The sequence below is a fragment of the Haplochromis burtoni genome, unplaced genomic scaffold (assembly GCF_018398535.1).
Source record: "Haplochromis burtoni strain Fernald_Lab_line unplaced genomic scaffold, NCSU_Asbu1 Contig_613, whole genome shotgun sequence".
Classification (NCBI taxonomy): Eukaryota; Metazoa; Chordata; class Actinopteri; order Cichliformes; family Cichlidae; genus Haplochromis; species Haplochromis burtoni.
Window position 1 is genome coordinate 116,869 of NW_024582974.1, and position 21,875 is coordinate 138,743.

A 21,875-nucleotide genomic window follows, 5' to 3' on the forward strand; every position below is an offset into this window, starting at 1 on the left:
GAGGGAAGTGGGCGTGAGGCAGCATCATGTCCCTCCTGCTCTTCCTAATTGAGCCAAGCGTTTTAGTAGATTAAAAAAGTGTGGATGAAGCTGAGACAGAGAAAGACGATGAGAGCTTTATCACTTGCAACCTTAATAAAACTGCAACAAATAATTCAGAATTTTACATTGAACAGATTTAATGTTAATATGTTAGTTACAGCATCGCTAAAGTATTTAAAAACTATTGTGACCATAAAACTCCCTGGAACGTAAAAGCGCTAGAACGATCGTTCACAGAGTCTTCAGCAAACATACTCGGTGCCTCAAACGTCCACAGCATGGCCCCACCTATAGGACGCGATGTAACATCACACTGAGTTCTACAACCCAGTCAAAAACTATGGAATCACCACATTTGGAGAATGTTCATTCAACTTATTTATTTTGTATCAAACATTTTTGTAGCAACTATTTTTGTTTATTAATTGAACACGAAACATCCCTCAAAAATATTACTGTTATTAATTATACAGATTTTTTAGATCAAATAGAGGGAAACCAGTATGGAGTCACTCAATGCTGAGAAATAGTTATAGAATTACTGTAAAGATCTTCCAAATCTGCCATCAATATATTCAGACATGCATAGGCTTAGATTTTAAGAGGGACACGCCCATCGCAGTATGTAGAAAACACCATTTCAGGGTCGCTGGAGCCTTTCCCAACAGGTCGCCAGTCTGTCACAGGGCTAACACATAGAGACAAACAACCATTCACACTCAGAATTACCCCTATGGGCAATTTAGAATGACCAGTTAACCTAATTCCACTAACTGCATTTCTGTGGACTGTGGGAGGAAGCCAGACTACTGGGGAAGCCCACGCAAACATGAGGAGAACATGCAAACTCCACACAGAAAGGACCCAGCCGGGTGGTGGAATAAAACTCTGGACCTGCTTGCTGTGAGGCAACAGTGCTAATCGCTGCACCACTGCCCGTGTAGAAAACGTGCATTTCTCAAAGCCAGACGACATGAAAAAAGGCCAAAATATATACTGAAATAAACAACTGTTACCTTCCTTCAGAAATATTTAATTTTATTTCCAAAATGTGAATTATGACTTAACTGGATATGGTCAGTTACAAGTTATTAGTAAAGTTTTTATGTGAAGAGGAATACCCATTTTACCCCCACAAAATCCTCAGCAAAGTGTTTACTAAGGTCATAGATCAAGGGAACAAACGGATTTCTACTCAACCACACGTCTTTGACACCAGAATAGTCACCTCCTGCTGGCAGAAAGAACTCAGTGTTAGGGCACGTTAGCATTGGCTTTACTTTTCACAGTTGGAAGTTATGTCCATTGGGAATGGTGAGCATGGTGGTGCAGTGGTTAGCACTGTTGCCTCACCCTGCTTGGGCCTTTCTGTGTGGCGCTTGCATGTTCTCTCCAGGTAATCCGGCTTCCTCCCACAGTCCAAAGACGTGCAGTGGGGTTAGGGCAACCAGCGATTCCAAATTGCCCATAGCTGTAAATGTGAGAGTGAATGATTGTCTGTGTGTAAGCTCTGTGATGGATTGGTGATCTACCCCAATACTGAAACCTGAAATGAGGAACAGAAGGCTCCGTTTTATATGCAGTCTATGGATATTCATTCATCACATCAAAGAAAGAGACTGCTAACATGTGAATATTCAGAATGTGCAAAGTTCTAAACATTACAAACCTTTGCTGAAACCCACGTGGGTGATTAAACTGACATGAACAAGTGACTGGTACAAATTTAATTAGGTTACTTCACAAACAAAGGAGACAAAAGCAGCCTGAATTCATATCATCTTGTTCCACTCTTCATGTGTGACTTGGCAGGGACAATACTGAATTAAATCCACTGAGAATAATTATTTCAAAGTGGGAAAGAATGGCATCGATCCTAACTGGGTTATATTCCAACACATGTTTTCATTTACTGTACATGAATACATACTTTTACTGTAAATGGATGCAGAAAACACATAACCTACTGCATAGAAATGCAACAGATTTTCAGGTATGGAAGAGGCTGATGCTCAGATTTTCCTGGCTGAGAATTCCAAATAAGGAAAACCCCAAAACAAGAGAAACACACAAGGTTTTTTTTAAATATATGGTTTGTGATCCGTCAGCCAGAGTGACGTTTACCCCCTCCTCTCAAAGTCAGAACTGTAAATTAGAGAGAAAACAAGAGCCATGCAACAATAATTCAGTGCCACTAATGTTACTGAGTGCATTCTCCTGCAGCCAGTTTTATGTGGTGGAAAGTTGGACACCAGGAAAGCGAAACCTACTAAATAAATGAAATTCCTGAATAAGGTTTGTTTCAGCAGGCATAGAGATGCTAATGTCTAGATGCGCATCAGTATTTCAGCATTTCCAGAAGGAAAAAAAAAGAAGCCAATGATCACGTGCATGCTCTCGCTCTCTACTGCTTAGTTCAACACATCTGATTTCTCTGCACAAGTACGGGCTGCAGAGACCCACGGGATGAGAATAAGAGCAAATGTATTCATGTTCAGGTATTCATGTGGAGGTCGCGAATTCAACATCGTCAAAGGATTTGAATCACACGAACTCAGTAAATCAATCGCGCGGGCAGGCAGTCAATCAGCGGGGAAACCTATTGATTCATAAAATCCGCATCCCACACATTCTCTCTTTCGTACATATACACGCGCCTGCAGATCCCCCCTCTCTCTCTTAGAGAGGCAGAGAGGCTGACTCCTCCTTCCCTTCCTTCTCTCACTTGTGTCTCCTTGTTGGCGGTACAGTATAACACAAGCATACAGATCAGGGACCGACGGTGGATGGGGAAAGGCAGTAGCCGCAGCAGCAGCAGTCGGACGTACCGACCGAAGGATGCTCCAGCACCATGACTTGCTCGGCGTCAGATAGCGAGAAGATCGTCATCAACTGCGGTGGAATTCGACACGAGACCTACCGGAGCACCCTAAAGACGTTGCCGGGGACGCGTTTGTCTTGGCTGACAGAGCCCGACGCCTACAGCAACTTCGACTACGATCCCAAGTCCGACGAGTTCTTCTTTGACCGCCACCCGGCCACCTTCGCCTTCATCCTCAACTACTACCGTACCGGCAAGCTCCACTGCCCCAACGATGTCTGCGGGCCGCTCTTCGAGGAAGAGCTTGCCTTCTGGGGCATCGATGAGACGGACGTGGAGGCGTGCTGCTGGATGAATTACCGACAGCACCGTGATGCAGAAGAAGCCCTGGACAGCTTTGAGACTCCCGAACCGGATCCACCCGAGGACGACCCTGCACTCACCGGCGGAGCGGATGGCGACCTGAAACGTCTGTGCATGCAGGAGGACGGCCGCAGGGCGACACGGTGGGAGGTGTGGCAGCCCTGGATGTGGGCACTGTTTGAGGATCCCTACTCCTCCAAATATGCCCGGGTGAGTGGCAAGTGTAACGTTCAATCTGTGTTCCCTTTTTCTCGTGCGCGCTCTGCAACTCATGCGTTTGGCACTGTTTTGGCCACTGCGCATTGTTGCGCGTAAATGTTCTCCGGATACTGTTGGAGGATGAAAGGACGTTCAGTTCTCTGCGGGTTAAAAAAAAGCCACAGTGGTGCACGTTTGATCTTTGTCATGAATCATTTTGCAGGAGGATTTTGGCTCCTGCTGATGGCATTTTTTTCAGTGCGCATCAGCCCATCCATCTCACAAATGTTTCACAAGTGTGCATCCATCCTGAATGTCTATCGTACACCAGACATGTTTTTTCCATATCTATTTCTTGTCAATCCATACTTTGTGAAAATTATTCAACAGTCTAGAGGTCACCTCTATGAGTAAAGTGATCAAAATGTAATAAAGGAACGTCAGCTGTGCATCCTCACACTTCATCCTAGAGGTTTGTCTCAGTACATGTGTACATGTAGTTTACATAGACTTTAGTTAGGTACTGCTCTTGCTCCAATGTTGTTCACAACTGCTTTGTCTGTTTCTAAATGTTGTTGCCTCCCAGGAACTCACTTCAAAATGATTCAACTGTTCTGTCCTGACTATAATGAGTCAGAAGATCAGCTTTGTAGCTTATTTATACTATATAACACCAATGACCTACAACAGTAATCTCAGCATGCTGTGTATATGTAGGAGTTTTATCACAATCTGAAGTCAAAGGCCCTAGAAAATAGGAAAGTATGCCCTTACAATCAAGCAAGAACCGAGCTGTCTTTTAATAGAAAGATAAATATCAGAATGCAAAAATAGAATAGAATAGAATAGAATAGAATAGAATAGAATAGAATAGAATAGAATAGAATAGCCCTTTTTGGTCATTGTACATGTACAACAAAACCAGCGGTGCCAAAATAAAATGTACACAGCAGACAGCAGGAATAAATAACAAACATGAGAAGTATTTACAATGAAGAGGGACATACACAAAAAGACGAGAAAGGCACACATTTAGAACAACATAGCTGTAAAGTGCTTGAAGAAGTCCAGAGAAAGGACTTGGTCTAAATAGAGTCCATGTGTGAGTAGCCTGAGTGATGAAGGTTTCTGAGACCATGGCTCAGGTGAGGTGGGTGGGCAGGGGTGGGCTGTGGGGGGATAGTGCTTGTTAACAGTCTGAATGGCCCAGGGGAAGAGGCTGTTAGTGAGCCTGGTGGTGTGGGACCTGATTGGCCTGAGCTGCTGACCTGCTGGTCAAACAGGTGGTAGGGGGAGTGCAATGGGTCACCTGGGATGGCCCTGGGCCCTGAGGCAGCAGGATGTGGCGATGGCCTCGGGGGGTGGCAGAGGACAGCCAATGAGTCTTTTTGGGCAGTTCCTGTTCCAAGTTGCGGCTGGGAGTAAGTGGAAGGAGAAGAGAGGAAAGAGGAGCACAAAGAGACCACTAACAACAAATGGCCTTCTAACCTGAACTTGCAGCTGGTGTTTGTGTGGACAGAGTCCACGGGGCTCCACGAGAGAACAGGAGCTCACCTTCATTTTCAGTTTTCACTATTCTTGAATTAAATTCCATCTAAACTGCCTCCTGTTGAATCTGGTGCAGTTCTTAGATCCAGTGATTGAAAAAAGTGATTTGTTTGACAGTACAGCATCACAACATCATGGTGACAAGAACTGGCTTTGATATGTAACGAGCTTCTTGGTTGCATGAGACTATTTTGTGGAAGGTGAGACTATGTTAAACCTTTTCGCTGGCACCAAAGCAGTTTGAAGATGTTTATGTGCAGCTGGTCTGCAGTCTGCTTTTCAACACAGAGGAGAAACTGTACTAGCTCAGGACTAGATTAGGTCACATGCTAATTGGAAGGTTAAGCGTGTGATCCCTGGCTGCTCCAGTCGGCATGCCAAAGTATTCTTGGGCAAGATACTAAAGCCCAGTCTGCTCTGTGGTGTATTTATCAGAGGCAGAAAGCACTTACATGTAGACAGTGTTTGGGTAAATGATGTGTTTTGTACAGAGTGGTGACTAGAAGGATGCTGAATAAGAACCAGGCTATTTACCATAAAGTGGGCTTTACTATCTAGAGTATTGTATTTTAAATATGCTGCTTTTTTACCCACTTTAAATTTACTGAAAGTTCTGCTGATTAGAGAAAACTATAAGATGTCAGCAAAGCTCTCTGATGGAATTCTCTTGGTTTTTATAGTGTCAATGCAACAACAGTCATTTCAAGGAGAGCTGCGTTGTGATGATTGATACTCTGAACTTTTAGTAGAATTAAGGCAAATCAGCTTCTGACAAATGCTGCAATGCACCAGTGCACAAACCAAAGTGGGTGAGATTTAATTTGTAAAAACCACAGGTGTTGTTTTTGTGAACAACTCAAGTAAACTTGTTAGATTACTACAGTAAATAAATAATTTTCAGACGTTATTTTCTCAAGCTGAAGACAAGGCTGCTGGATTAATTTAATCAAACTGAGGTGTGGCCCAGCACCTCATCCACATGTGAAACAGCAATCAGACGTCAACAGTGATATAGGTGAACATTTCTATCAGCATGTCTGCTGTATCGGTCAAAGAGGATCTCACTCAGTTTATGCAAGTGTTGCAGTTCAGAGAGGCTTGTTCCAACCCAGTGTCCTCACAAAATACAGTCAAATAGAATGATGCTGCAACTTTTAGTGTAAGTGCAGGACGCAGAATGCCCTTTATGCAGAAAAGCAGGCAGTCTGGCTGTAGATGGTCCTCGTGTCTATATAGGGGACCCCAGTTTGTGCAGACAAAAACCTCATACGAACCAAGATCTTTTCTTAACCATAGTGTTGCGTCCATATGTAGATATCACAGGAATGAGGACCTGTGGAAACATGAAGTACCATAAAAATGGACAGGTCTGCAATGTAAATGGCAGCAAACGAGTGACTGAATAATGAGGGGTGATAGTACAAAAAAAGACAAGCTGATGTCATGGTTGAGGGGGTTAGGACAGCATCAGTGTGACAGTGGAAGTGACTTTGAAAGTGTTGCAGTCAATAGTTTTGGTGCCAGCACTGGGACAAAAAGGTTGGGTTGAAAGGTAGATGGTCAGCGCAGCAGCAACACTCAGGTAAGCTAAAGTCCAGCTTCTGTTAGCCGATTAGCTTGTTTCAGGATGAAGGTTTAAACGTTTTTTCACAAAGATGTTTGACAAAGAAAAGCAGGACGGCATGAGTTGTTGTCCTGTGGCGTCTGTCCTTAAGTATGTGTATTATATTTGCAAAGGTGCCAGGTTTGCCCATTTCTGTCTGTCTTCTGCTTCACAATCTACATGGTCCATCTCCGATCCCGTTCTCTCGTGTCATCGCACCGACAGCTCACTGTGGTTTATTACTGTGCTACATAATCAGAGATGAGTGCTATATTGCTTATTATTGCTATTCAGTCCCTTCTCACCAACCCTCCACCCAATATGCTCTCACTCCCCCACCTCGTTCAACCCCCCACCCCCAGCTCTCTGCTTGTGCTATAGCGTAAGACTGCAGTCCCCATAGTAGCTGACTGTGCTGTAGTCTGCTGCAGAGTAGGAGAGAGAGAGAGAGAGGCACAAACAGGGGGAGGGAATTACAGAATGTGAGGTGTTTTTGGTTGAGGGTGAATTCAGCAGCAGAATAGAAAGAAGCAAAAGGGAATGGAGCCACTGCAATCCCCCCCATTTCTTTCATTCTTTACTTTTTTCTTCCCCCAATCTCTCAACAAGACAAGCAAATGCACACACGAGCTTCACTTTCACACACTTGCTAGGCTGCTACACACAGAGTTCATTGTAGCAGTGTGTCATTTTGGTCCTAGTACTTATAGCTCTTTCCTACTGTATTTAAGCCCCAAAGCACTTTCTATTATGAGGCTCATTCAGCTTATTCACACACATCACACAAGCACTTTTTTCTGTCCCTAAGTGCTTTTGTCTAACATTCACACTCGGATAAATGCTTCAGTGGTTCAGTATTCTGTTTCATGGATAGATCCAGACCCGAGGAGCCGGGGATCAAACCACCAACCTTCCGACAATCTCCTGAGCCACAGCTGCTCGTTTTGTTCTTCCATGTTATTGTTATGTCAGCGGAAAGGAAAAATAGTCTCTTTATGATGTCGTTCCATTTACAGTTAACACTGAAGATCTTCAATAAAAAGTAATTAGTAGTAGTTTTTATTAACCTCCTATTTAAAAGTGAACAAACTTATCAACTTCTGCCAATGCTGTCATTCATCCACTGAAGAATTGTTGAATTGTTAAGTTGATGTAAAAGAAACAATGAAACAATACGTGAGACATCCATGAAAATGCTGCTGCCTGATTCACCACAGCAGGTAGCTCTACTGTTTTCACTTGGCAAATTTTTCATGCTAGATTGTGACCATAGTGGTCACTACAGTGGACAGCTATTCAAAGGCTGTTTGTTGTGCTTGTGTCAGTGTTGATGGTGTACCTGCACATAAACCATTACACTCTGATGTGTCCCTCCATACTCTGCCACCCACTGGTCGTTTAATGTTACTACAGATGTATGACGTGTCATTTAACCCTGTCATGCATGAATTCTGATGACCTCAATCAGTATTTTTTTTTTATCTTTTCATGACTGAAGATGAATAAAAAATCTTTAGAAAAAAAGCTGAATGTTTTTGGAAGTAGTTTTTAGTTTTAGCTATTTTAGGGGGATATCTGTGTGTGCAGGTGACTATTACTGTGCAGAATTATTAGGCAACTTAACAAAAAACCAATATATACCCATTTCAATTATTTATTTTTACCAGTGAAACCAATATAACATCTCCACATTCACAAATATACATTTCTGACATTCAAAAACAAAACAAAAACAAATCAGTGACCAATATAGCCACCTTTCTTTGCAAGGACACTCAAAAGCCTGCCATCCATGGATTCTGTCAGTGTTTTGATCTGTTCACCATCAACATTGCGTGCAGCAGCAACCACAGCCTCCCAGACACTGTTCAGAGAGGTGTACTGTTTTCCCTCCTTGTAAATCTCACATTTGATGATGGACCACAGGTTCTCAATGGGGTTCAGATCAGGTGAACAAGGAGGCCATGTCATTAGTTTTTCTTCTTTTATACCCTTTCTTGCCAGCCACGCTGTGGAGTACTTGGACGCGTGTGATGGAGCATTGTCCTGCATGAAAATCATGTTTTTCTTGAAGGATGCAGACTTCTTCCTGTACCACTGCTTGAAGAAGGTGTCTTCCAGAAACTGGCAGTAGGACTGGGAGTTGAGCTTGACTCCATCCTCAACCCGAAAAGGCCCCACAAGCTCATCTTTGATGATACCAGCCCAAACCAGTACTCCACCTCCACCTTGCTGGCGTCTGAGTCGGACTGGAGCTCTCTGCCCTTTACCAATCCAGCCACGGGCCCATCCATCTGGCCCATCAAGACTCACTCTCATTTCATCAGTCCATAAAACCTTAGAAAAACCAGTCTTGAGATATTTCTTGGCCCAGTCTTGACGTTTCAGCTTGTGTGTCTTGTTCAGTGGTGGTCGTCTTTCAGCCTTTCTTACCTTGGCCATGTCTCTGAGTATTGCACACCTTGTGCTTTTGGGCACTCCAGTGATGTTGCAGCTCTGAAATATGGCCAAACTGGTGGCAAGTGGCATCTTGGCAGCTGCACGCTTGACTTTTCTCAGTTCATGGGCAGTTATTTTGCGCCTTGGTTTTTCCACACGCTTCTTGCGACCCTGTTGACTATTTTGAATGAAACGCTTGATTGTTCGATGATCACGCTTCAGAAGCTTTGCAATTTTGAGACTGCTGCATCCCTCTGCAAGATATCTCACTATTTTTGACTTTTCTGAGCCTGTCAAGTCCTTCTTTTGACCCATTTTGCCAAAGGAAAGGACGTTGCCTAATAATTATGCACACCTGATATAGGGTGTTGATGTCATTAGACCACACCCCTTCTCATTACAGAGATGCACATCACCTAATATGCTTAATTGGTAGTAGGCTTTCGAGCCTATACAGCTTGGAGTAAGACAACATGCATGAAGAGGATGATGTGGACCAAATACTCATTTGCCTAATAATTCTGCACTCCCTGTACATTTTGGTGTATTTCAGGGGACCTTGTTTGATAGTATTCATTTTCTAATTCCTTTATTTTTGTCTCTAACTCTTTTGCCTTTTGGAAAGTCAATCTTGCTTTAGAGCTAGTGATGCTAATTATTTGGCCCTCAATAAAAGCCTTAAAACCTTCCATCTTATGGTTGCAGAAGTTTCTGTTTTATTCATTTCAAAATAGAGGCTAATTTGTTCATCCAGAAGCGAGACCAAACCAGGGTCCGCCGACCACTTTTGTTTGCAACGCCTAATCCTAGCATCTTTCACAAGCTTTGCGTCCTGATATACCAATGAGTTGGGAGCATGATCTGAGATTAGGATCGCCTCAAAAGAGCATTCATTGATTTTATGTCTCAACTCTGCAGATATCAAAAAGAAGTCAATTCTTGAATTTTTTTCTTCCCTCCAGATATCTATTAAGTTTAATTTCTTCATAAAGTGCTGTATAGTTACTCTACTACGGGTGTGAGACTCTTCGGTTCCCGAGCTCCTATCTTTCACCGGATCTAGTACACAGTTAAAATCACCTGCCACCACACATTTACCAGGAAAAGAGGACAACATGAGGAATAAGTTTTGAAAAAAGATAGGGTCGTCTGTATTAGGTGCATAGATGTTCGCCAAGATAATTTATTCATTTAGTAAGTTCCCTTGAATGACAAGGTAACGTCCAAATTTGTCTTTGGTGACTTTACCTGGAGTGTTATGGATTCGTGCACCAAAATGGTGACCCCTCTCGCTTGAGAGTTAAACGATGCAGACAAGACCTTGCCTCTCCACCTCCTCTTAATTTTCAAGTCCTCGTTATGCATCAGATGTGTTTCCTGAAGAAACACAATGTTAGACTGCAAAAAGTTTATTTTGTTCATGACTTGTTTAACTTTCTTGAGATTTCGTAACCCTCTGCAGTTCCATGATGTGATTTAGATTTTTATCTCACTAAACATTTCTTGTAGATTGTGCAGTTATATTCCCCAAACAAGTGAAAATATATGTAAAAAAAATAACAAAAAGAAAAAGACGGAAAGCTAACATAAATACTATTAGTAACATCAGAAACTGCCCGAATACCCTCACCGTCACTCATATCCAGGCCTTCCCCAGATGTTTAAAGCTTTCAGGTAGCAATTAACAGTCCCACCCAAGGATGACACCGTATAGCTGAACTAGTAGAACCGAACAATCCAACTGTTAACTATAACATTAACCATACCCTCCTGTGCCACCAAGGTTAGATATTACATTCTTATCTATTCATAAACACCCCTCTTTGCCATAAGTGAAATCCCATTTCACTTTTCAAATCAGATTTCTAAGCAAAAATAATCAGAAGTGGTCTGCTGGTTTGATTGAGCCCCACTTACTTGAAGTTGACCAATTTACATTTTTTGCAGAAATACGTTCGGCCTATTAATCTTTTTTTATTTGATTTATTTATTTATTTTAAATTAGAAGACAGATATGGGTATCTTAAGAGGTTTAATCCTGCACTCAGCCCCTGATAGAAAATGCACTGTAATATGCGCTATTAGACACAAGCATACATCTAACGTTATAGTTTGATCTGCCCGAGCCGGCTCGGATCGATCCTGCTCCTCTTCTTCTCAGGTCAGATGTTACCTTCTGCTTTGTAAACTTAGACCGTATGCTAACCATCAGTCCGATCCCTCTTTTGACTTGATCCGTTTGATGAAGCCCTCCGCCTCAACATGGTTGTTAAAGATGAGGGACCGTTCCTTATATGTCACTATCAGCCGGGCCCGGGGAATGATGCCATACCGGAGCCCCATTGTGCGGAGTTGGCGCCTCGCCTTGTCGAACTCCTTCTGTTTCTTGTGGACACCTGCCGCCACGTCCTGGTAAAACCTCACCGTCTGGTTCTTGTATCGTACTTCTGTTTTAGTCTTAGCCGCTCTCTTCAACAATTCTTTATCTTTGAAGCTGAGAAATTTCATTATCAGCATACGGGGTGCAGGATTGTTGTGGGTTCTCGGCCCAGCTCCAGCATTAGTTATGTACGCCCCAGCATCAACTCCAGTGCATCCGGCAGCCAACTCTCCAGAAAGGCACAGGCATCCTCGCCCTTGGCTCCCTCCGGTAGGTTGACCATCCTCAAATTGGAGCGCCTTGATCTTGTCTCCAGGTCCAGCAGTTTGTCCTCCAAATCTTTATTTTTATTTTCTAGGACTAGTACTTTTGTCTGGAGGGAGGCGACGTTATCCTCAATTGTCAAAATCCTAGTTTCTGCTTCTGTGACGCGCTCTACACAGTCAGTAATGTCTTTCCTCGCACTCTCAATAGCGGACCTATGCCGTCAAACCTGGAGGAAAACTCTGTTTTCATGTTGTTGATAGCGGTCAGGATGATGGCCAATGTGGGGCAGGACTCTCCTGCCGCCATATCCTTGCTTCTGTCCGGCGCATTAACCTTTGGAGTCCCGCTAGCGTTAGCCTCGCCGGAGTCCATGGCCTCACTGCTAGCTGATGAATCCTTGCTAGGCCTCGACTTCGTAAAGTCTGACAATTAAGCTTGGAGAGTTTTGTTCCGCCCTTGACTGACTTTCTTCTGTGACACCGGCATAACCCTAAGTTTATTTGTTGAAATAGCGGTGATTCACCTACTCAAGTACAATATATTAGCAGGATTTTGCCAACAGGGTAGCAGAGCAGGTTAACGCATGTCCGCTCAGCTCGCCGCCATACTGGAAGTCCCATTTGAAATCATTTGGTAAAAAAAGTATGGTAGCCAAAATACTTTCATGAATGTTTGACATATGACATGACACTTTTCTAAGTTAGTTTATAAATAAGCATAAATAAACAGAAAAGTTTACTAAAACCAAATACTTGAAATGCCAACGTAGAACAGTAAAAATATCACCTGAAGTGAAAAAGTACTGAAAAGGTGTAATACTTTGATGAACGAAGAAGGATAAAGTAGAAGTTCTACCATTTAAATTGGCTTACATATAAGAAGAAAAAAGAATACTGATCATCATTAGTTTACATCATTCTCAGTGTTAAAAATGTTGACTTCTTCAAATGAACATGATCTGTGAGATGGGTGGTCAGTGGATGGAAACTGGCCCAGTCGATTCTCCTAGTAACAATAACTGATCCAGTTTTATTCACAGGTGAGCTCCATGTGGAGTACAACAGTTAATTCCTACAGGGTCTCAGTACATCTGCAGAAAAACAGTGACAACCAGGTGATGATATTTAATCACAAGCACATGCTTCAGCATTTTTCCAGTTCTCATTTTTCCCTTTTCTGTCATTGCAGTGTCTTTCATCTTTTTATAAACCTTTACCACCCATGTCTCTCTTTCTACATGTCTCCCTGGAGGTTTGCTGTGGTAAAGGCAATATATCCTGCAGGGTCCCTCTCCCCCCTCGGTGCTTTTCAGGATAATGCTGTGAAAGAGACTTTTTTTTTCTGTGCCACCTATCTGTGAGGGAGAGAGAGAGAGAGGGAGGGGGACCAAACTATATTTCATGTCACGTCAAGAAACAAAACATTTAACCACAGAGGGATCTCCGCTGTGATCTTACCTCGTAGGGAGTTAATAAAACAGCCAACGAACAAACACACAGACACACACATGCAAAAATAGCTAACTGAGCATGGGAACGGTGAGCCCATAGGCTCATTTAATACAGTACATCCATACATGCAGCAGATTCCTGCAGAATGATCTGTTGTGACGTGTTGTGCATGGTGTGTGTGTGTGAACTGCAGTATCTAACATCTACTGTCGTTGTTGGGATGAGTTCCTTTCACCTTCAGTCCGAGACAGACAAACTAACACACACAAATCTACCTGTATACACACACAGCCTCAAACATGCACACAGAACACAGTACACACATGGCTGAGCACACACACGAGACAAGCACAACTGCCAGCTTTGAGGTACACTTGTAAGCTTAACATATGGTTGTGATTTTCAGTAATGATATAGAATTCCTAAGGTACGCTCGTCACTGTGACATGTGAGCATACGTGACATACGAGTACTCTGTGACTTGAAAGGTTTAAATGTACATGGGAGAGATAAATATCTTAAACCATATCTTCTTCATTGTGTCTTTCCTCAACTCAACCATCACCATGACAGTCATCCTTTCCTCACTGTTTAAATGGCTGTGTTTACATTCTTGAGAGAAGATGGAACTTCAGAAAAACCCAAAGGTTCTCAGATTGCATTCTCCATCTCTGTCTGAAGACAACAAAAAAGGCTTTTTGTGCAAACTGTGTGAGTAAGTATATGCAAACACATAGTGGGGAATACAGTTTTCCGGCAGGGCTTTATATTGTTGAAGCATTATCAAACCATCAATATAATTTTTCTGTTGGAGGACAAAGACATGTATGATTATATTTCTGTAGTTTTTGAACATCTAATTCTGTCTTGTTTACTGTTTGCTGCTTTATATGTAATTCAAAACAAATGTTGCTCTTGTGTGTACAAAAGCTATGTTCTTACAGTCCTATCACCAATAACAGCACCCTATAATCTGCATACATGTACATAGTTAGGTACAGACACAGCTCATAGACACTTATATTTGTCATGTGTTCAATGCTCTGTAGAATAATGGACTTGCCAACATCAGCACCATTAACTTGACCTCTTCCCAGCTTGACGCTGTCACCTGCTACTGCCCCCTTCTGTGATACTGTACACTGTCACCCATCTCTTCAGAGGAGCCAGTGGTCAGCTGACTCAGTCCGACAATCAGCCACCCAGCAGTAGATGAGCTAGTGAACAGCTGCTCAATCAGTGACTGGACCAGTCTTGGGTTGTTAGCTTTTGTGGTGTATTCTGCTCGTGTTAACTAAGCTCGGTGTTTTCTTTGAGGAACTAGTGAATGTTACTCCCCTCAACCCCTTGCCCTTATTCTTGGGGACGTAACAAAATTATTGCAAATTTATTAAAACTAGAAAAATAAAAAATATAGCATTTACAAATGTATTCACAGCCTTTGCCATAACACTCAAAAGGTTTCCACTGATCTGTTCGATGTTTCTATATCATGTTTTGAGTTTACCTGTGATAAATGCAGTTGATTGGACATACCTGTCCAATATATAAGGTTCTATAGCTTACTCTCTATGTCAGAGCACAAACCAAGACATAAAGTTCAAGGAATTGTCTGTAGACCTCCAAGACAGGATTGTATCAAAGCACAGCTCTCAGGAAGGGTACAGAATAATTTCTACAGTTTTGAAAGTCCCAATGAGCACAATGTCCTCCATCATCTGTAAGTGGAAGAAGTTTGAAACCACCAGGACCTAAAGCTGGCTGCCAGGCCAATATGAGCAACCGCTTGTGACCAAGAACCTGACAGTCACTCTGACAGAGCTCCAGTGTTGTTCTATAATAATGATGGATTGGATTTATATAGCGCTTTTCAAGGCACCCAAAGCGCTTTACAATGCCACTATTCATTCACTCTCACATTCATACACTGGTGGAGGCAGCTACAGTTGTAGCCACAGCTGCCCTGGGGCAGACTGACAGAAGCCAGGCTGCCATATCGCGCCATCAGCCCCTCTGGCCAACACCAGTAGGCGGTAGGGTAAAGTGTCTTGCCCAAGGACACAACGACCAGGACAGAGAGACTGGGGATCGAACCGGCGACCTTCCGGTTACAGATGCGCTTCCCAACCCCATGAGTCACGGTCGCCTATGAAGGCAGGAGAACCTTTTCTGCAGCACTCCACCAGCCAGGCCTGCATGGTAAAGTAGCAAGATGGACACCACTCCTCAATAAGCTGATGTTTGCAAAAGATGCCAGAAGAACTCTCAGATTAGGGACTATATTCTCTGGTCACCAAATGAACTCAAAGATTGAACTCTTTGGCCTGAATCCCAAGCATCATGGCTGGTGGAAACAGGCACTCCCCATCACCCGGCCAATACCATAACTTAAGTGAAGCATGGTGGTAGCAGAATAATGATGTGGTGATGTGTTTAAGCAGTAGGAACTAGGAGACTAGTCAGATGAATGCAGCAATGTACAGAGTATCCTGGATATCTCTGTACATTGCTGGAGCACTTTGTCCAGAGCACTCTGGATCTGGCAATAACCATCTCCGGAGTGATCTGGACTTCAGACTGGGGGTAAAGTTTGTCTTCCAACTAGACAACAATCCTAAGCACACAGCCAAAAATAAGAAAGAAATGTATTTGAAACCACTTTGTGAATGTTCTTCAGTGACCCCGCTAGAGCCCAGATTGAACCATATTGAACATCTCTGGAGAGATCTGAAAATGGCTTTCCACCATAGCTCCTCATTCAACCTTGAGCTTGAGAGGTTCTGCAAAGAAGAATGTGCAAAAAGTTGTAATTGCTGTCAAAGGTGCTTCAACATTCGCCCTGAGTTCCTGAAGGCTCTTGATGTTGTAGGGCTGTCTTGGTTGACACGCCTCTACAATGTTGCGTGGAGATCCGGGGAGGTACTGGATTAGCAGACCGGAGTGGTGGTTCCCATCTTTAACAAGGGGGAACGAGAGGGTGTGTTTCACTCTTCAGTCTCCCTGTGAAAGTCTCTGCCAGGGTGCTGAAAAGGACAGCCCATCTGTTAGTTGAACCTCGGAGGACCAATGTGTTTTTTGTCCTGGTCGTGGAACACTGGACCAGCTCTTTATCCTCTCGAGGATACTTGAGGATGCATGGGAGTTTGCCCAACCAGTCTAGATGTGCTTTGTCCTGGGTCTGGGTGCAATTCCCCCCTCCAGGGGCAAGGGTACCTAGACCCGGTTTGTAGAGTACGCTTGGGGAGTGTGATTGTGTGTACAGCGTCTCTTTATGTCTATCTCCACGTTGGTTGAGTGTGGAGTGAGTGCACATGAGAGCATGAGGGTGGGAATGGATGTTTGTGTCTGTGTGTGCCTGTATGTCTGTGTCTATATGTCAGGTTGGGTATCAGACGCCACCTCTCTGGGGACACCTCAGGCCCTCCAAGGTTTGGAGGCCTATCTCCACCCACCACCACTTCCCCTGCCGGTGGCGGACTCCCTCAGGTGTCGGTGTGCTGGTGGTTCTTTGTGTCTGGGGGTGGGCGTCCGGGTACACACCGGCTCACTCCTTGGCGGCCGCTTGTCGGGGCCTGGGGCCTGGGGCTCGCTCGGGCCCCCTTTGGAGGTGGGGTGCCCCCGGCCTCTCGGCCTGGGGCTCGGTCACTCAGGCACAGCTGGGGGCCGGCGGAGCTCACGGGCGCGTCACTGCAACTCCCCCTGGCTTCTGCTCCGCGGCTGCTGGGCGAGCCCTCATCTGGGACTCTCCTCAGCTCTTACTGGAACAGTGGCGCGGCTGCCCCTCTGTTGGTCTTCCGTGGTCTCTTGTGTTCTGGGGGCCTCTGGATGTCTGGAGTTTTGATCTCCTCCATACCCGCTTCACACCCTGGAGGACGGGGCTGTGGCCCCCCCACACTCCCTAGCAGATCATTACATGGAGAAACCTTTGGAATGCAAGCATGCTGATCCACACAGGTATGCACACAGGTGTACACATGGGTATTCACAGACGCGGACTAAAGCTTTCTTGGCTGCTGCCTCAAAGCACACTGTGCGCTGTCTATCTTGCGTGCTGCACAATATCGTTTATTATTTAGTAACTATTGATATCTATGACTAGCTAGTTTATTGTGATGGTGCTTTGTTTTCTCTATTATTATGTTGCTCTTTGTTGTTTGCTGTCTCCTCTGTTTGTTTTTTTTGTTTTTTTTTTTTCTCCATACAGGTGACCCAGGAGTTGTTTATTTCCCCCCCCCTTCTCACCGTCTCTTCTCCCCTTTGGTTTTCTTTCTTTCTCTCCCCCTCTTTCTCTCATTCATTCCCCCTGTCCTATTTATTTAAAAAAAAAAAAAAAAAAAAATGACAAAGGATGAACTGAAGCTCTGCCATCACGTAATGTCGCATACTGCTGTTTCTGATGTATTTAAAAAAAAAAAAAAAAAAAAAAAAAAAAAAAAAAAGATGTGCTTTGTGGACTTTGAGAAGGTATCTGACCATGTCCCTTGGAGTGTCCTTTGGGAGGTGTTTTGGGAGTATGGGGTGTCTGGCCAATTGCTACAGGCTATTCGATCCCTAAACAAGCACTGCAAGAGCTTGGGCCACATAGCCAGCAGCATGTCGGACTCATTTCCAGTGGGTTATGGACACTGCCAAGGCTGCCCTTTGTCAACGATTCTGTTCGTAATTTTTATGGACATAATTTCTAGGTGTAGACAAGTGGCAAAAATCTTTCACTTCGGTGGCCTCAGAATCTCATCTCTGCTTTTTCATATGATATGGTTCCATTGGCTTCATTCTGTGATGGCCTCCAGCCCACACTGGAACACTTCACAGCCGAGTGTGAAGCAGTGGGAATGAGAATCAGCACCTGCAAATCTGAGGCCATGGTTCTCAGTCGGAAAAGGATGGAGTGCCCACCCTGGGTCAGGGACAAGTTCCTGCCCCAAGTGGAAGAGTTTATCTTATCTTGAGTGATAGGAGAAGGGAGATCGACAGACAGATTGGTACATTGATGCGGATAATGTACCGGTTCGTCTTTGTGAAGAGAGAGCTGAGTGTAAAAGCAAAGCTATCAATTTACCGGTCGATCTACATCCCTACCCCAACCTAAGATCACAAGCTGTGAGTAGTGAGCAAAAGAATGACATCGCGGATACAAGTGGCAGAAATGGGCTTCCTCTGAAGGGTGGCTGGCTTCTCCCTTAGAGATTAGGTGAGGAGTTCGGCCATCCGGGAGGGGCTCAGAATAAAGCCTTTGCTTCTCCACATCAAAAGAAGCCAGTTGAGGAGGTTCTGGCATCTGACAAGGATCCCTCCTGGGCGTCTCCTGGGTGAGGTTGTCTGGGCATGTACTTAATGGGAGGAGGCCCCAGGGCAGACCATGGACATGTTGGAGGGATTATATCTCCCAGGTGGCCTGGGAACGCCTTGGTATTCCCAGGTATAACAAAGTTTTTATCTGACGTAAAATGTATAGAAAACATACATATACCAAGAAGACAGCGTACATATGGAAAAGATATATATAAATCTTATAAAGTTTGTATCTGTCTTGTGTGAAACTTGTATGAAAAGCATACAAGAGTAAAAACAGATATAAGATCCCTTGAAAAATTATATAATGAAACTTGTATGTTTTGGATACTTACTAAAACAATATATGAAAGTAATGAGAAAGTGGCCACTTTCATGAGTTAAGTCATATAAGCTTTTACTATTTCTTTTCCATATGGGACTGTCACAACAGCATTTGTTTTCATTCAAAGGCTTTATGGCTTTAATACCTGGGGGGCCGGTCTGTAGTCAAAATGCCCGATTTTCTGTCCCAGTCCAGCCCTGCAGGTTAATACTGGCAGTGTCACCGTGCCAGCTGACTGTATTTCATCATCAGCCAGTGTTGTTCTTTATCAATATTACCAAAGTTTACCATAAGGCAGCATAGAAAGTATTTACTTGCTTTCAGGTTTTATTCAAATGTTAGTCTTTTCAGTTGTTTCCCCACTTTTTTCCTGTTTCAAAATCAAACACCAGTTTGTGAGAAGATTATCTTCTTTTTTTAACAGGCAGATAAAGTTTTACATTGGATACTGGCTAATTTGTCAATTGTTTGTTACAAATGTTCGTATTTTAATATTCAAAAATGTTTTTGCCCAAAACATATGTGCACTATATGTCAGTAAAAATACTATGCAAATATTGCTGTCCTTGAATGCTGAGTAAACACTGACAAAGCACTGATTGTATCTCTTGTACTTTATCAACGCAGTATCTAAAAACTTTGCACCGTAGTGGTTAAAATCTCATTCTAATAAGAGTTAAAAGCGCATTCGGTTATTAGGTTTACAGGGTTATTGAATTATGGTTAACGGTTGGTAGAATTTTTTTTAAACATTATCTGCCAATTACATCTGCCACCCTTCTCCAAATCTGTGCCCCTACCTGCCCCCCCAACAAAAATTTTCTAGACACGCCACTGAGCTGGGGTGTCCCAGGGGCATCTTTGCACAGCCTGATCCTGGGGTCTTACCTGGTGGGGTAGACCCCTGTCTCTATGGATGGTGTGCTTTGAGCTTGTTTCTGTGTTGTTATTGTTAAAAAAAAAAACAGAGCAAGCAAGAGTACTGACAGGGACTAGAAAGAGAGAGCATATTTCTCCTATATTAGCTTCCTGCTCCTTACATACAAGTATTACATTATTATTACAAGTATATCTTAATGACCTTGTAGTACCATATCACCCTATTAGAGCACTTCGCTCTCGCTCTGCAGGCCTACTTGTTGTTCCTAGAGTATTTAAAAGTAGAATGGGAGGCAGAGCCTTCAGTTTTCAGGCCCCTCTTCTGTGGAACCAGCTTCCAGTTTGGATTCAGGAGACAGACACTATCTCTACTTTCAAGATTAGGCTTCAAACTTTCCTTTTTGCTAAAGCATATAGTTAGGGCTGGACCAGGTGACCCTGAATCCTCCCTTAGTTATGCTGCAATAGACGTAGGCTGCCGGGGGATTCCCATGATGCATTGAGTTTTTCCTTTCCAGTCACCTTTCTCACTCACTATGTGTTCAACAGACCTCTCTGCATTGAATCTTAGTTAGTTATTAACCTCTGTCTCTCTTCCACAGCATGTCTTTATCCTGTCTTCCTTCTCTCACCCCAACCGGTTGCAACAGATGGCCGATTTTTAGTGCCTCTGTGCTGTTTTTTCAGTCCAGCTTTGTCCTGGTAGGATTTTTGGATGCCAGCCACTTTTATCCACCGGTGGTGCGTACCGTGCAGTGGCTTGTATTTGAATGATGGGTCTTCTCCTTGCTCCTCTTCTTTTTTAGGTTTCTGCTGCCTGAGATATTCATTAAGCATGCTGTCAGTAGTGGCCATCTTCTTAATGTACTCATGGATAATTGTTGTCTCATCCTAGATAGTGTTCTGACACCCACTAGCCCCTTCCTTCCACTTAGCGTACAATCTCAGGGTGCTGGACTTGGGGTGAAACCCTCCATGGATGGCGAGAAGCTTCCTTGTCTTGATGTTAGCGGCTTCTATCTCCTCCTTTGGCCAATTTATTATTGCAGCAGGGTATCTGGTCACTAGAAGAGCGTAGGTGTTAATTCCCTGGATCTTGTTCTTTCCATTCAGCTGACTCTTCAGAACAGAGGCTAGTGGCCTCTTCATGGTTCCCATTTGCCTGTGAGATTCCCAGGTACTTGTAGCTGTCCTCAGTGTTTACAATGTTGCCTTTTGGAAGTGCAATCCCCTCAGTTCTGATTACTTCCCCTCTTTTTGTTATCATACAACTACACTTCTCCAGTCAGAATGACGAGCCAATGTCAGTGCGCCAGATCCTAGTGGAATAGATCAGGGATTCAATATCTTGTTCACTCTTTGCATACAGCTTGATGTCATGCATTTAGATTGATGTACGAAGTGATTGACGATCATTCCGTAGCCTGCATCCATATCCAGTCTTGATGATCTCACTGAGGGGGCTCAGGCCTGCACAGAGCAGCAGTGGGGAGAGAGCATTTCTTCGATAAATCTCACACTTGACTCTGACTTGGCTACATCCCCATTGAATTCCTGATGAAGGCTCTTAGGGTTCTGTTCACCTTGTATTTTTGTAGGGATTTCTTGATCCAAATGTGGGCCATTGAGTTATAAGCTTTCTTGTAGTCAATCCAGGCAGTGCACAGGTTGGCCAGTCTGGCCTTGAGGTCTTGGGCAACTGTTCTGTCTACCAGGAGCTAGTGTTTGGGCCCCCCCCATTCCTACCTCTGCGTTTCTGTTAGCCATTCATGTATTGAGCCATCTGCTTGTTCATTTTAGTTGCTATGATGACAGGAGCTTCCTTCCACACTGCCTTGATCTTGGCCACTAGTCTCCTTCTCCGTGGAGGGCACTGTTCCTTGTAGCTGTTCATCACATAGTCAAGCATCTCAGTGATCACTACTGCCGTGATGTAGATCATCTGGTTAGTTTCTGTTATGGTCAAAGTAGGGATTGTACAGAGGGTAGTTAATCTTGGTAGTCGGCCACAGAGGTTTCAGGTTTCCAACTTGGCCATGAACCGCAGCATTTGTGTTATACCTCATCAATATCCAGTGGTGATAGCAGTTTCTTCTTCCAAATGTTGGAACACTGAGCTACTTCCAATTCAATTCAATTCAATTCAATTCAATTCAATTCAATTCAATTCAATTCAATTCAATTCAATTCAATTTTATTTATATAGCGCCAAATCACAACAGAAGTCGCCTCAAGGCGCTTCATAGATACAGAGAAAAACCCAACAA

At 43.7% G+C, this 21,875-nt stretch overlaps 1 protein-coding gene across 6 annotated transcripts in view; it reads left to right on the top strand.

Moving 5' to 3' along the window:
• Positions 1-2,518: 2,518 nt before the first annotated feature.
• Positions 2,519-21,875, top strand: part of LOC102303025 (potassium voltage-gated channel subfamily C member 1) — a 98,176-nt gene continuing 78,819 nt past the window's right edge. For 4 of the 6 annotated variants that reach the window (XM_042214809.1, XM_042214808.1, XM_042214807.1 and 1 more), the window contains exon 1: positions 2,519-3,436. In XM_042214809.1, the coding sequence (XP_042070743.1) occupies positions 2,894-3,436 (543 nt within the window). In that variant the 5' untranslated portion in view covers positions 2,519-2,893. The remainder of the gene's footprint in view (positions 3,437-21,875) is intronic. The other 2 variants (XM_042214810.1, XM_005948879.2) reach the window with 1 other exon arrangement.